This window comes from Salvelinus namaycush, chromosome 19 (genome assembly GCF_016432855.1).
Source record: "Salvelinus namaycush isolate Seneca chromosome 19, SaNama_1.0, whole genome shotgun sequence".
In the NCBI taxonomy this organism is placed as follows: Eukaryota; Metazoa; Chordata; class Actinopteri; order Salmoniformes; family Salmonidae; genus Salvelinus; species Salvelinus namaycush.
In genome coordinates, this window is record NC_052325.1 from 22,899,768 (window position 1) to 22,912,786 (window position 13,019).

The window sequence follows — 13,019 nt, forward strand, 5'->3', positions numbered from 1 at the left end:
TCTCTTTGTGTCTGTCTCTGTCTTGCTGTCTTTCTGTCTTTTTCTTTCTGTCTGTTTCTCCATCTGTCTCTATCTTTCTGTCTCTCTGTCTCTGTCTGTCTGTCTGTCTGTTTCTCTGTCTCTGCCTGTCTGTTTCTCATGTTCTCATCTCTCTCCTTCTCTGTCCTCAGTGATGAATGGTCATATGTCGTGTGTCCGCCTCCTTCTGGACGACCAGGATAGTGCAGACCTGGTGGACACGACAGACTCTCAGGAACAGTGAGTTTACTGATCTATAGGGACTGGATGGGTATAAATAAAATGGTAATGTCTTGCTCTCATCTTTCTCTCTGATAGGCAAGGTAGAAAAGTGGCCCTATTGCTTATACCTATCCAGTCTTTTCAGATGTGATTGGATGGATGTAAGCAACATGGCAAACACTATCTAGCCTTGTAATACTAGTAGGTGGGGCTAGGGAATGGGGATGTGTCTACCGATCCGTTTGTCCTGCTGTGACTGTCCCCTCTCTGTCCCTGTCAGGACTCCTCTGATGCTTGCGGTGGCAGGGGGACATGTGGACGTTGTGTCTCTGCTGCTGGAGAGAGAGGCTGCTGTAGATACAGCAGACAACCATGGCCTGACCGCCCTGCACTTGGGGGTGAGTGTGTGCGTGTGTATTTACTGTACATGTATGTGCGTGCATTTACGTGCATGTGCGCGCGTGCGTTTGTATGGCTGTAAATGTCTGTGACTTCACATGACTGTGATTGTACTGAATTCTGAGGAGCTTGTAAGAACGGGATCTCTTTGTCCAGTCTAAAAGTTTAACGGTGAACTCTGTCTCTCTCTTTGTTCCCTTCCCTCTCTCTCTCACTCCTCTCTTCCTCCCCCTCTCCCAGTTGCTGTGTGGTCAGGAAGAGTGTGTTCAGTGTCTGTTGGAGCAGGAGGCCTCTGTGTTGCTGGGGGACTCCAGGGGCCGAACAGCCCTCCATCTGGCTGCAGCGAAGGGCCACGCATCCTGGCTCGCTGAGCTGCTGAGTATGGCCTGTTCTGAACTGCCCATGCCCCCCCTCCGAGACCACCAGGGGTTCACCCCCCTGCACTGGGCCTGCTACAATGGTCAGTTACTAAACCACCCCCCTGCACTGGGCCTGCTACAATGGTCAGTTACTAAACCAACCTACTGCACTGGGCCTGCTACTATGGTCAGTTACTAAACCACCCCCCTGCACTGGGCCTGCTACAATGGTCAGTTACTAAACCAACCTACTGCACTGGGCCTGCTACTATGGTCAGTTACTAAACCAACCTACTGCACTGGTCCTGCTACAATGGTCAGTTACTAAACCACCCTACTGCACTGGGCCTGCTACTATGGTCAGTTACTAAACCAACCTACTACACTGGGCCTGCTACTATGGTCAGTTACTAAACCAACCTACTGCACTGGGCCTGCTACTATGGTCAGTTACTAAACCAACCTACTGCACTGGGCCTGCTACTATGGTCAGTTACTAAACCAACCTACTGAACTGGGCCTGCTACAATGGTCAGTTACTAAACCACCCCCCTGCACTGGGCCTGCTACAATGGTCAGTTACTAAACCAACCTACTGCACTGGGCCTGCTACAATGGTCAGTTACTAAACCACCCTACTGCACTGGACCTGCTACTATGGTCAGTTACTAAACCACCCTACTGCACTGGGCCTGCTACTATGGTCAGTTACTAAACCAACCTACTGCACTGGGCCTGCTACAATGGTCAGTTACTAAACCAACCTACTGCACTGGGCCTGCTACTATGGTCAGTTACTAAACCACCCCCCTGCACTGGGCCTGCTACTATGGTCAGTTACTAAACCACCCTACTGCACTGGGCCTGCTACAATGGTCAGTTACTAAACCAACCTACTGCACTGGGCCTGCTACAATGGTCAGTTACTAAACCACCCTACTGCACTGGTCCTGCTACAATGGTCAGTTACTAAACCAACCTACTGCACTGGGCCTGCTACAATGGTCAGTTACTAAACCACCCTACTGCACTGGTCCTGCTACAATGGTCAGTTACTAAACCAACCTACTGCACTGGGCCTGTTACTATGGTCAGTTACTAAACCAACCTACTGCACTGGGCCTGCTACAATGGTCAGTTACTAAACCAACCTACTGCACTGGGCCTGTTACTATGGTCAGTTACTAAACCACCCCCCTGCACTGGGCCTGCTACTATGGTCAGTTACTAAACCAACCTACTGCACTGGGCCTGCTACAATGGTCAGTTACTAAACCACCCCCCTGCACTGGGCCTGCTACTATGGTCAGTTACTAAACCAACCTACTGCACTGGGCCTGCTACAATGGTCAGTTACTAAACCACCCTACTGCACTGGTCCTGCTACAATGGTCAGTTACTAAACCAACCTACTGCACTGGGCCTGTTACTATGGTCAGTTACTAAACCAACCTACTGCACTGGGCCTGCTACAATGGTCAGTTACTAAACCAACCTAATGCACTGGGCCTGTTACTATGGTCAGTTACTAAACCACCCCCCTGCACTGGGCCTGCTACAATGGTCAGTTACTAAACCAACCTACTGCACTGGGCCTGCTACAATGGTCAGTTACTAAACCACCCTACTGCACTGGGCCTGCTACTATGGTCAGTTACTAAACCAACCAACTGCACTGGGCCTGCTACAATGGTCAGTTACTAAACCAACCTACTGCACTGGGCCTGTTACTATGGTCAGTTACTAAACCAACCTACTGCACTGGGCCTGCTACAATGGTCAGTTACTAAACCAACCTACTGCACTGGGCCTGTTACTATGGTCAGTTACTAAACCAACCTACTGCACTGGGCCTGCTACAATGGTCAGTTACTAAACCACCCTACTACACTGGGCCTGCTACTATGGTCAGTTACTAAACCAACCTACTGCACTGGGCCTGCTACAATGGTCAGTTACTAAACCAACCTACTGCACTGGGCCTGCTACTATGGTCAGTTACTAAACCACCCCCCTGCACTGGGCCTGCTACAATACAATGGTCAGTTACTAAACCAACCTACTGCACTGGGCCTGCTACAATGGTCAGTTACTAAACCACCCCCCTGCACTGGGCCTGCTACTATGGTCAGTTACTAAACCAACCTACTGCACTGGGCCTGCTACAATGGTCAGTTACTAAACCACCCCCCTGCACTGGGCCTGCTACAATGGTCAGTTACTAAACCAACCTACTGCACTGGGCCTGCTACAATGGTCAGTTACTAAACCACCCCCCTGCACTGGGCCTGCTACAATGGTCAGTTACTAAACCAACCTACTGCACTGGGCCTGCTACAATGGTCAGTTACTAAACCACCCTACTGCACTGGGCCTGCTACTATGGTCAGTTACTAAACCACCCCCCTGCACTGGGCCTGCTTCAATGGTCAGTTACTAAACCAACCTACTGCACTGGGCCTGCTACAATGGTCAGTTACTAAACCACCCCCCTGCACTGGGCCTGCTACAATGGTCAGTTACTAAACCAACCTACTGCACTGGGCCTGCTACTATGGTCAGTTACTAAACCACCCTACTGCACTGGGCCTGCTACTATGGTCAGTTACTAAACCAACCTACTGCACTGGGCCTGCTACTATGGTCAGTTACTAAACCACCCCCCTGCACTGGGCCTGCTACAATGGTCAGTTACTAAACCAACCTACTGCACTGGGCCTGCTACAATGGTCAGTTACTAAACCAACCTACTGCACTGGGCCTGCTACTATGGTCAGTTACTAAACCACCCCCCTGCACTGGGCCTGCTACAATGGTCAGTTACTAAACCAACCTACTGCACTGGGCCTGCTACTATGGTCAGTTACTAAACCACCCCCCTGCACTGGGCCTGCTACAATGGTCAGTTACTAAACCAACCTACTGCACTGGGCCTGCTACTATGGTCAGTTACTAAACCACCCCCCTGCACTGGGCCTGCTACTATGGTCAGTTACTAAACCAACCTACTGCACTGGGCCTGCTACAATGGTCAGTTACTAAACCAACCTACTGCACTGGGCCTGCTACAATGGTCAGTTACTAAACCACCCTACTGCACTGGGCCTGCTACTATGGTCAGTTACTAAACCACCCTACTGCACTGGGCCTGCTACAATGGTCAGTTACTAAACCAACCTACTGCACTGGGCCTGCTACTATGGTCAGTTACTAAACCACCCCCCTGCACTGGGCCTGCTACAATGGTCAGTTACTAAACCACCCCCCTGCACTGGGCCTGCTACTATGGTCAGTTACTAAACCAACCTACTGCACTGGGCCTGCTACTATGGTCAGTTACTAAACCAACCTACTGCACTGGGCCTGCTACAATGGTCAGTTACTAAACCAACCTACTGCACTGGGCCTGCTACAATGGTCAGTTACTAAACCACCCTACTGCACTGGGCCTGCTACTATGGTCAGTTACTAAACCACCCTACTGCACTGGGCCTGCTACTATGGTCAGTTACTAAACCACCCTACTGCACTGGGCCTGCTACAATGGTCAGTTACTAAACCATCCTACTGCACTGGGCCTGCTACTATGGTCAGTTACTAAACCACCCTACTGCACTGGGCCTGCTACAATGGTCAGTTACTAAACCATCCTACTGCACTGGGCCTGCTACAATGGTCAGTTACTAAACCACCCTACTGCACTGGGCCTGCTACTATGGTCAGTTACTAAACCACCCTACTGCACTGGGCCTGCTACTATGGTCAGTTACTAAACCACCCTACTGCACTGGGCCTGCTACAATGGTCAGTTACTAAACCATCCTACTGCACTGGGCCTGCTACAATGGTCAGTTACTAAACCATCCTACTGCACTGGGCCTGCTACTATGGTCAGTTACTAAACCTCCCTACTGCAGTCCTGCCTCAAACCATGGCCTTGTAGTTTGAATCTCATTCAATGTTCCTGAGGGATTTTGCCTCAATGCATAACTTTTATGTGGAATACCTTTCATGTGGAATAACTTTTACGTGTGCATCTTCTAATGATCTTCTTTGTGTGTCCAGGTCACGAGGGCTGTGTGGAGGTACTGCTGGAGCAGAAAGGTTGTCGCTGTATCGATGGGAACCCCTTCACTCCCCTGCACTGTGCTGTGTAAGTCTATACATTTATTGTCCTTATTGATCAAATATATAATGCACAGTGTTACCCATAGACCTCAGTGTTGACTATAGACCTCATTGTTGACTATTAGACCTCATTGTTGACTATTAGACCTCAGTGTTGGCTATAGACCTCAGTGTTGGCTATAGACCTCAATGTTGCCCATAGACCTCAGTGTTGACTATTAGACCTCAGTGTTGACTATTAGACCTCAGTGTTGACTATTAGACCTCAGTGTTGACTATTAGACCTCAGTGTTGACTATTAGACCTCAGTGTTGACTATTAGACCCCTGTGTTGACTATTAGACCTCAGTGTTGACTATTAGACCTCAGTGTTGACTATTAGACCTCAGTGTTGACTATTAGACCTCAGTGTTGACTATTAGACCCCTGTGTTGACTATTAGACCTCAGTGTTGACTATTAGACCTCAGTGTTGACTATTATACCTCAGTGTTGACTATTAGACCTCAGTGTTGACTATAGACATCAGTGTTGTCTATAGACCTCAGTGTTGACTATTAGACCTCAGTGTTAACTATTAGACCTCAGTGTTAACTATTAGACCTCAGTGTTGACTATAGACCTCTGTGTTGACTATAGACCTCTGTGTTGTCTATAGACCTCTGTGTTGTCTATAGACCTCTGTGTTGTCTATAGACCTCAGTGTTGACTATTAGACCTCAGTGTTGACTATTAGAGCTGAATGTTGACTATGAGACCTCAGTGTTGGCTATAGACCTCAGTGTTGGCTATAGACCTCAGTGTTGGCCATAGACCTCAGTGTTGCCCATAGACCTCAGTGTTGCCCATAGACCTCAGTGTTGACTATTAGACCTCAGTGTTGACTATAGACCTCAGTGTTGTCCATAGACCTCAGTGTTGCCCATAGACCTCAGTGTTGCCCATAGACCTCAGTGTTGACTATGAGACCTCAGTGTTGGCTATAGACCTCAGTGTTGACTATTAGACCTCAGTGTTGACTATTAGAGCTGAATGTTGACTATGAGATCTCAGTGTTGGCTATAGACCTCTGTGTTGCCCATAGACCTCAGTGTTGCCCATAGACCTCAGTGTTGACTATTAGACCTCAGCGTTGCCCATAGACCCCTGTGTTGACTATTAGTCCTCAGTGTTGCCCATAGACCTCCATGTTTCCTATAGACCCCTGTGTTGACTATTATACCTCAGCGTTGCCCATAGACCCCTGTGTTGACTATTAGTCCTCAGTGTTGATTATTAGACCTCAGTGTTGACTATTAGACCTCAGTGTTGACTGTGTTTTGCCTCATGGATCTCAGTGTTTACATTCTGTTTTGGTTCTCAGGGTGAATGATCATGAACCCTGTGCCTCACTACTGCTGGAAGCCATGGGATCAGACATGGCCAGCTGTAAGGACGCTAAGGATCGGTAGGTCATCACATCCCTGCATCAGACAGCTGTATATCACACAGCCTGTCCTCAATTTCTCAATCACTAATTTCCATGTTTTTTTTCTTCTCTATTCTTCCGTCTGTTTATTTTCCTCTCCTCACACATCCCTCCCCCCTCCATCTCTCAGGACTCCACTCCATGCTGCAGCGTTCTCTGGTCATGTGGACTGTGTCCAGCTGCTTCTGGCCCATGATGCACCTGTGGATGCTGTGGACCAATCAGGGTGCAGTGCGCTGATGATGGCTGCAGAGAAGGGAAGAGTCGGGACTGTAGAGGTGCTGCTGACCAGTGCCAACGCCAGCCTGAGGTTGGTGGACCAGAATGGTAACACCGCCCTCCACCTGGCCTGCAGTAGCGTGAGTGTCCACTAGGGGGATTTCTCTCCCAATTTCTTTGACATGACATTTGTACCACATTCAAACTCCATATTTACAAATAGTGTATTATATATGAAAAGAATGTAACATTTATTTGGCCTCACTATCTTCCTCTCTTCTTCCCTTCCTCTCTTTCCTCTCTTCCTTCCCTTTCTTCCTCTTTCCTCTCTTCACTCTGTTCTTCTCTTCCTCTCTCAGGGAAAGGAGGACTGTGTACTATTCATCCTGGAGAGGCTGAAGGACACTGTGCTCATAGCTTCCACCAACGCAGCACTGCAGACGTAAGTGTTCGTCCGAGATAGGCCATGGTTAATCTCAGAGCTGTGCGCTAGCTAGCTACATCGATTTACTTCTGGGGTGCAAGTGTCTAGATAAGTATCTAGATTTAGCCCCTCCCCACTACAGAACCACCACAAACCTTCTGATTGGTCTGTCCCTGCCAGGCCCCTCCACCTAGCGGCCCGTAGCGGTCTGAAGCAAGCTGTCCAGGAGCTGCTGTCCAGGGGGGCCAGTGTTCAGATGTTGGATGAGAACGGTAGGTCTACAGGTCTGGGCCCAGTTTCCCAAAAGCATCTTAAGGTTAAGTTAATTTTAGAACCATAGGATCCTATGGCTCTACCGATGAACTTAACCTAAAGATACTTTTGGGAAAAACGCGACCTGGTCTGGGCATGAACCGGTACCAGTGTGTTAAAGGGATCTAACTGCATGCTGCTATTATATCAGCTGTCTGTGGTGTTAGCATGTCTATGTAGCTAGTTACAGCTGTCTGTGGTTCTGTGGTGTTGGCATGTCTATGTAGCTAGCTACAGCTGTCTGTGTTCTAGTAGGCTAGAGGTATCTATGCAGCTTCCTGGTTTGTAGCTATCTGTCCCAGCCCCACCTGTCCAGTAATGTCATTAAGGCCGGGACGTTTTCCTGACCCTTGTCACCTGACTAGGAAAAACTCAATGGCCCTTGTCATTATGTTCAGGGATTTAGGTTTGTATTCCTGTGTACTGTCTGGTGTCTGGGCTGGTTGTGTACTGTCTGGTGTCTGGCTAGGTACTGTCTGGTGTCTGGGCTGGCTGTGTACTGTCTGGTGTCTGGGCTGGCTGTGTACTGTCTGGTGTCTGGGCTGGCTGTGTACTGTCTGGTGTCTGGGCTGGCTAGGTACTGTCTGGTGTCTGGGCTGGTTGTGTACTGTCTGGTGTCTGGGCTGGCTAGGTACTGTCTGGTGTCTGGGCTGGCTGGGTACTGTCTGGTGTCTGGGCTGGCTAGGTACTGTCTGGTGTCTGGGCTGGCTGGGTACTGTCTGGTGTCTGGGCTGGTTGTGTACTGTCTGGTGTCTGGCTAGGTACTGTCTGGTGTCTGGGCTGGCTGTGTACTGTCTGGTGTCTGGGCTGGCTGTGTACTGTCTGGTGTCTGGGCTGGCTAGGTACTGTCTGGTGTCTGGGCTGGCTGGGTACTGTCTGGTGTCTGGGCTGGCTAGGTACTGTCTGGTGTCTGGGCTGGCTGGGTACTGTCTGGTGTCTGGGCTGGCTGGGTACTGTCTGGTGTCTGGGCTGGCTGTGTACTGTCTGGTGTCTGGGCTGGCTGTGTACTGTCTGGTGTCTGGGCTGGCTAGGAACTGTCTGGTGTCTGGGCTGGTTGTGTACTGTCTGGTGTCTGGGCTGGCTGTGTACTGTCTGGTGTCTGAGCTGGCTGGGTACTGTCTGGTATCTGGGCTGGCTGGGTACTGTCTGGTATCTGGGCTGGCTGGGTACTGTCTGGTGTCTGGGCTGGCTGTGTACTGTCTGGTGTCTGGGCTGGCTGTGTACTGTCTGGTGTCTGGTTTGGTTGTGTACTGTCTGGGCTGGCTGTGTACTGTCTGGTGTCTGGGCTGGTTGTGAACTGTCTGGTGTCTGGGCTGGTTGGGTATGTCTGGTGTCTGGGCTGGCTGTGTACTGTCTGATGTCTGAGCTGGCTGTGTACTGTCTGGTGTTTGGCTAGGAACTGTCTGGTGTCTGGGCTGGTTGTGTACTGTCTGGTGTCTGGGCTGGTTGTGTACTGTCTGGTGTCTGAGCTGGCTGGGTACTGTCTGGTGTTTGGCTATGAACTGTCTGGTGTCTGGGCTGACTGTGTACTGTCTGGTGTTTGGCTAGGAACTGGCTGGTGTCTGGGCTGGCTGGGTACTGTCTGGTGTCTGGGCTGGCTGGGTACTGTCTGGTGTCTGGGCTGGCTGGGTACTGTCTGGTGTCTGGGCTGGCTGGGTACTGTCTGGTGTCTGGGCTGGTTGGGTACTGTCTGGTGTTTGGCTAGGAATTGTCTGGTGTCTGGGTTGGTTGTGTACTGTCTGGTGTCTGGCTAGGTACTGTCTGGTGTCTGGGCTGGTTGTGTACTGTCTGGTGTCTGGGCTGGCTGGGTATGTCTGGTGTCTGGGCTGGCTGGGTATGTCTGGTGTCTGGGCTGGCTGTGTACTGTCTGGTGTCTGGGCTGACTGGGTACTGTCTGGTGTCTGGGCTGGTTGTGTACTGTCTGGTATCTGGGCTGGCTGGGTATGTCTGGTGTCTGGGCTGGTTGTGTACTGTCTGGTGTCTGGGCTGGTTGTGTACTGTCTGGTGTCTGGGCTGGCTGGGTATATCTGGTGTCTGGGCTGGCTGGGTACTGTCTGGTGTCTGGGCTGGCTCGGTACTGTCTGGTGTCTCAGCTGGCTGGGTACTGTCTGGTGTCTGGGCTGGTTGTGTACTGTCTGGTGTCTGGGCTGGCTGTGTACTGTCTGGTGTCTGGGCTGGCTGTGTACTGTCTGGTGTCTGGGCTGACTGGGTACTGTCTGGTGTCTGGGCTGGTTGTGTACTGTCTGGTATCTGGGCTGGCTGGGTATGTCTGGTGTCTGGGCTGGCTGTGTACTGTCTGGTGTCTGGGCTGGCTGGGCTACTGTCTGGTGTCTGAGCTGACTGTGTACTGTCTGGTGTCTGGGCTGGCTGGGTACTGTCTGGTGTCTGGGCTGACTGGGTACTGTCTGGTGTCTGGGCTGACTGTGTACTGTCTGGTGTCTGGGCTGACTGTGTACTGTCTGGTATCTAGGCTGGCTGGGTACTGTCTGGTGTCTGGGCTGGCTGTGTACTGTCTGGTGTCTGGGCTGGCTGGGTACTGTCTGGTGTCTGGGCTGGCTGTGTACTGTCTGGTGTCTGGGCTGACTGTGTACTGTCTGGTGTCTGGGCTGACTGTGTACTGTCTGGTATCTAGGCTGGCTGGGTACTGTCTGGTGTCTGGGCTGGCTGTGTACTGTCTGGTGTCTGGGCTGGCTGGGTACTGTCTGGTGTCTGGGCTGGCTGTGTACTGTCTGGTGTCTGGGCTGGCTGGGCACTGTCTGGTGTCTGGGCTGGCTGGGTACTAATTGAATGCTGCCTTCTCCTGTTGTCCTCCCATCTCTCTGTTTTTTTGCTTCACTCCGCCCCACTTCTTCCATGTTTTCTTCCCCCTATATCTCTTTCTCCATCTTCCCTTCTATCTCCCTTCCTCTTCTCTACTTTGTATCCCTATCTCTCTCTCTCCCACCCTACCTATCCCACCCACTCTCTCTCTCCCCCAGGTTTGACCCCTGCTCTGGCTTGCGCTCCTAGCAGGGAGGTGGCTGACTGTCTGGCTCTCATTCTGGCTACCATGATACCTTTCTGCTCCCCTTGCAGCTCCGGTGCGCCCTCCCCAGGTTCCCTCCTGAGAGCCCTACCCAGGGAGGGGAAAAGCTCCCATGGCCCTCGCAGCCCCAAGGCCCCCTCGGACCCCTCTAGCGAGGGCAGTGCCAGTCAGGGCGCCACTGAAAACGACTCGGACTCAGAAACCTTTTGACCCCTGTGACCCTGACTCTTATCAGACTACCTGGATGCCTGAAGATCAGCACTCTCCCACCACCCGACCAACCTGATTCCTTGCTTGTGTCCCAGAGCAGAACCTCTCAGTGGGGTTTGTACAGGACTTTGTTCCCCGTAAAGGCTGAAGGGATGGAGCTTGACCCATAACCTAACTGTGATTCTGTCTGCTGGTGCTTCTTCTCCAGATCACTCTTGGTACTGTGTCTCAGCTTGGCGATCTATGACAGGCTGACACCTTTTTTTATTAAATACCTTTTTTTATTAAAGCAATTTTTTTATTTTTTATGAAAAGAGACCCAAGGATGAAGAAAAGTAGAATTGTAACCTTTTCTATTTTGGTTGGTTGATGTACCAAATATTGACTTAACATAAGTCATTATGTTAATGTTTGTGTCTGGGTAGCCTAGGTATGCATTGAAAGGTACACCCTGCTCTGTCTATCTGCCCAGTGATGTATAGCACAAACCAACTGAAGCACAATTCTAGAATTCACTTATAAGCTTATTATAGAGAAACAGGGTAGAATGCTTTCCTCTAGTTACAGTGTTTGTATAGTCAGAGTATGGCCTTTATGCAAAGAAGTGGCACAATTTTCAACCTCTTGTGTTCCCACACCAATAGAAATATGACATTGGGCACTGAGTTGTTCCTGATCCTGTCACGTGGTCAGTTAGGAAACTTCTGTCCCTCGTGTTACAGGTCCATAGCGTTTCAGTAAATTACATGCCCAGATACAGTATGTCAGATCAGGTCTCCAGTGAAGAGGTTGACACCTGTACGGTATTTATTCACGTGTATATTATGGTACAAAGGACAGCAGGACCTTGATCACTCTTCACTTCCTCTACCCCTCCCTCCATCCTCCTTTACCGCTCTGTCTGTTGGCTACCTACCTGCAATGTGCCAGTCTCTTAAACTTGTCCAGTGCCTTGTTACACCTTTTATATACTTAAATTTAAATTCTCCCAAAAAAGTGTATCCCCTAACGCAGGGTTCTTCAACCCTGTTCCTGGAGAGCTCCCCTCCTGTAGGTTTTCACTCCAACCCTGTTCCTGGAGAGCCACCGTCCTGTAGGTTTTCACTCCAACCCTGTTCCTGGAGAGCTTCCCTCCTGTAGGTTTTCACTCCAACCCTGTTCCTGGAGAGCCACCGTCCTGTAGGTTTTCACTCCAACCTTGTTCCTGGAGAGCTTCCCTCCTGTAGGTTTTCACTCCAACCCTGTTCCTGGAGAGCCACCGTCCTGTAGGTTTTCACTCCAACCCTAATCTAGTGCACCTGATTCTAATAATTAGCTGGTTGATAAACTGAATCAGGTTAGTTTCAACTGGGGTTAGAGTGAAAACCTACAGGAGGGGAGCTCTCCAGGAACAGGATTGGAGTGAAAACCTACAGGAGGGAAGCTCTCCAGGAACAGGGTTGGAGTGAAAACCTACAGGAGGGAAGCTCTCTAGGAACAGGGTTGGAGTGAAAACCTACAGGAGGGGAGCTCTCCAGGAATAGGGTTGGACAGCCCTGCTCTAATGAGTATCCTCCTGTCACTTCTAACCCTGAAAAAGAAACTCCCCAGCTATGGTCAGGCATGCCTGTGGGCAATATATATATGCCTGCTACAAGATGTCTGACAAAAGGAAGTTGGTTTCTGCTTTTGTACATACGGTGTCATTGTAATAACTCTCTACCCCAGAGCACACATAGAAAGCACAATGCCTCCATTTCTAAATGCTTGTCGTTGGAACTAAGATAAACGGGGAGTTTGGGTTCTGTCCCAAATGGCAAGCTATTCCCTGCATAGTGCACTACTTTTGACCAGAACCCTATGGGCCCTGCTCAAAAGTCATGCACTATAGGGAATAGGGTGGCATTTGAAATGCAGGTGGTCTGTCTGTATTATGTCAGTCGTGACAATCGTATCACTGTGTTTGATTTTCATACCAGTTCCTGATTCAGTATGAAATGCTGAAGGTTGTTTGTCAGCTTCCCTTTGTTTTATATGAATTGTACAATTATATAAAACTCTGTTTTAATTTAGTTCTGTGTGTGATTTGCGTGCTTTCCTATTTGATATCAAGTAAACTAAATATAGCTAATGTTTTTGGCCATCTGAAGCTTACCTGAGAGAATGGATCCTCTAGTTCAGTCTTGGAAACCTCAAAAGCCTAGATTATATTTAAGTGGGTAAGGAGTCAATATGCCGGTAAAATAATTTCTGCTAC

General features: G+C 49.9%; 1 protein-coding gene across 1 annotated transcript in view; it reads left to right on the plus strand.

The window, feature by feature from the left end:
* LOC120063938 (serine/threonine-protein phosphatase 6 regulatory ankyrin repeat subunit B-like) overlaps window positions 1-11,866 on the plus strand; it is a 57,186-nt gene extending 45,320 nt beyond the window's left edge. Inside the window, exons 19-27 of the mRNA XM_039014248.1 lie at window positions 171-258; window positions 521-638; window positions 880-1,099; window positions 5,064-5,151; window positions 6,489-6,572; window positions 6,724-6,952; window positions 7,172-7,254; window positions 7,417-7,508; window positions 10,527-11,866. Of these exons, the coding sequence (XP_038870176.1) occupies window positions 171-258; window positions 521-638; window positions 880-1,099; window positions 5,064-5,151; window positions 6,489-6,572; window positions 6,724-6,952; window positions 7,172-7,254; window positions 7,417-7,508; window positions 10,527-10,783 (1,259 nt within the window). The 3' untranslated portion in view covers window positions 10,784-11,866. The remainder of the gene's footprint in view (window positions 1-170; window positions 259-520; window positions 639-879; window positions 1,100-5,063; window positions 5,152-6,488; window positions 6,573-6,723; window positions 6,953-7,171; window positions 7,255-7,416; window positions 7,509-10,526) is intronic.
* Window positions 11,867-13,019: the final 1,153 nt, after the last annotated feature.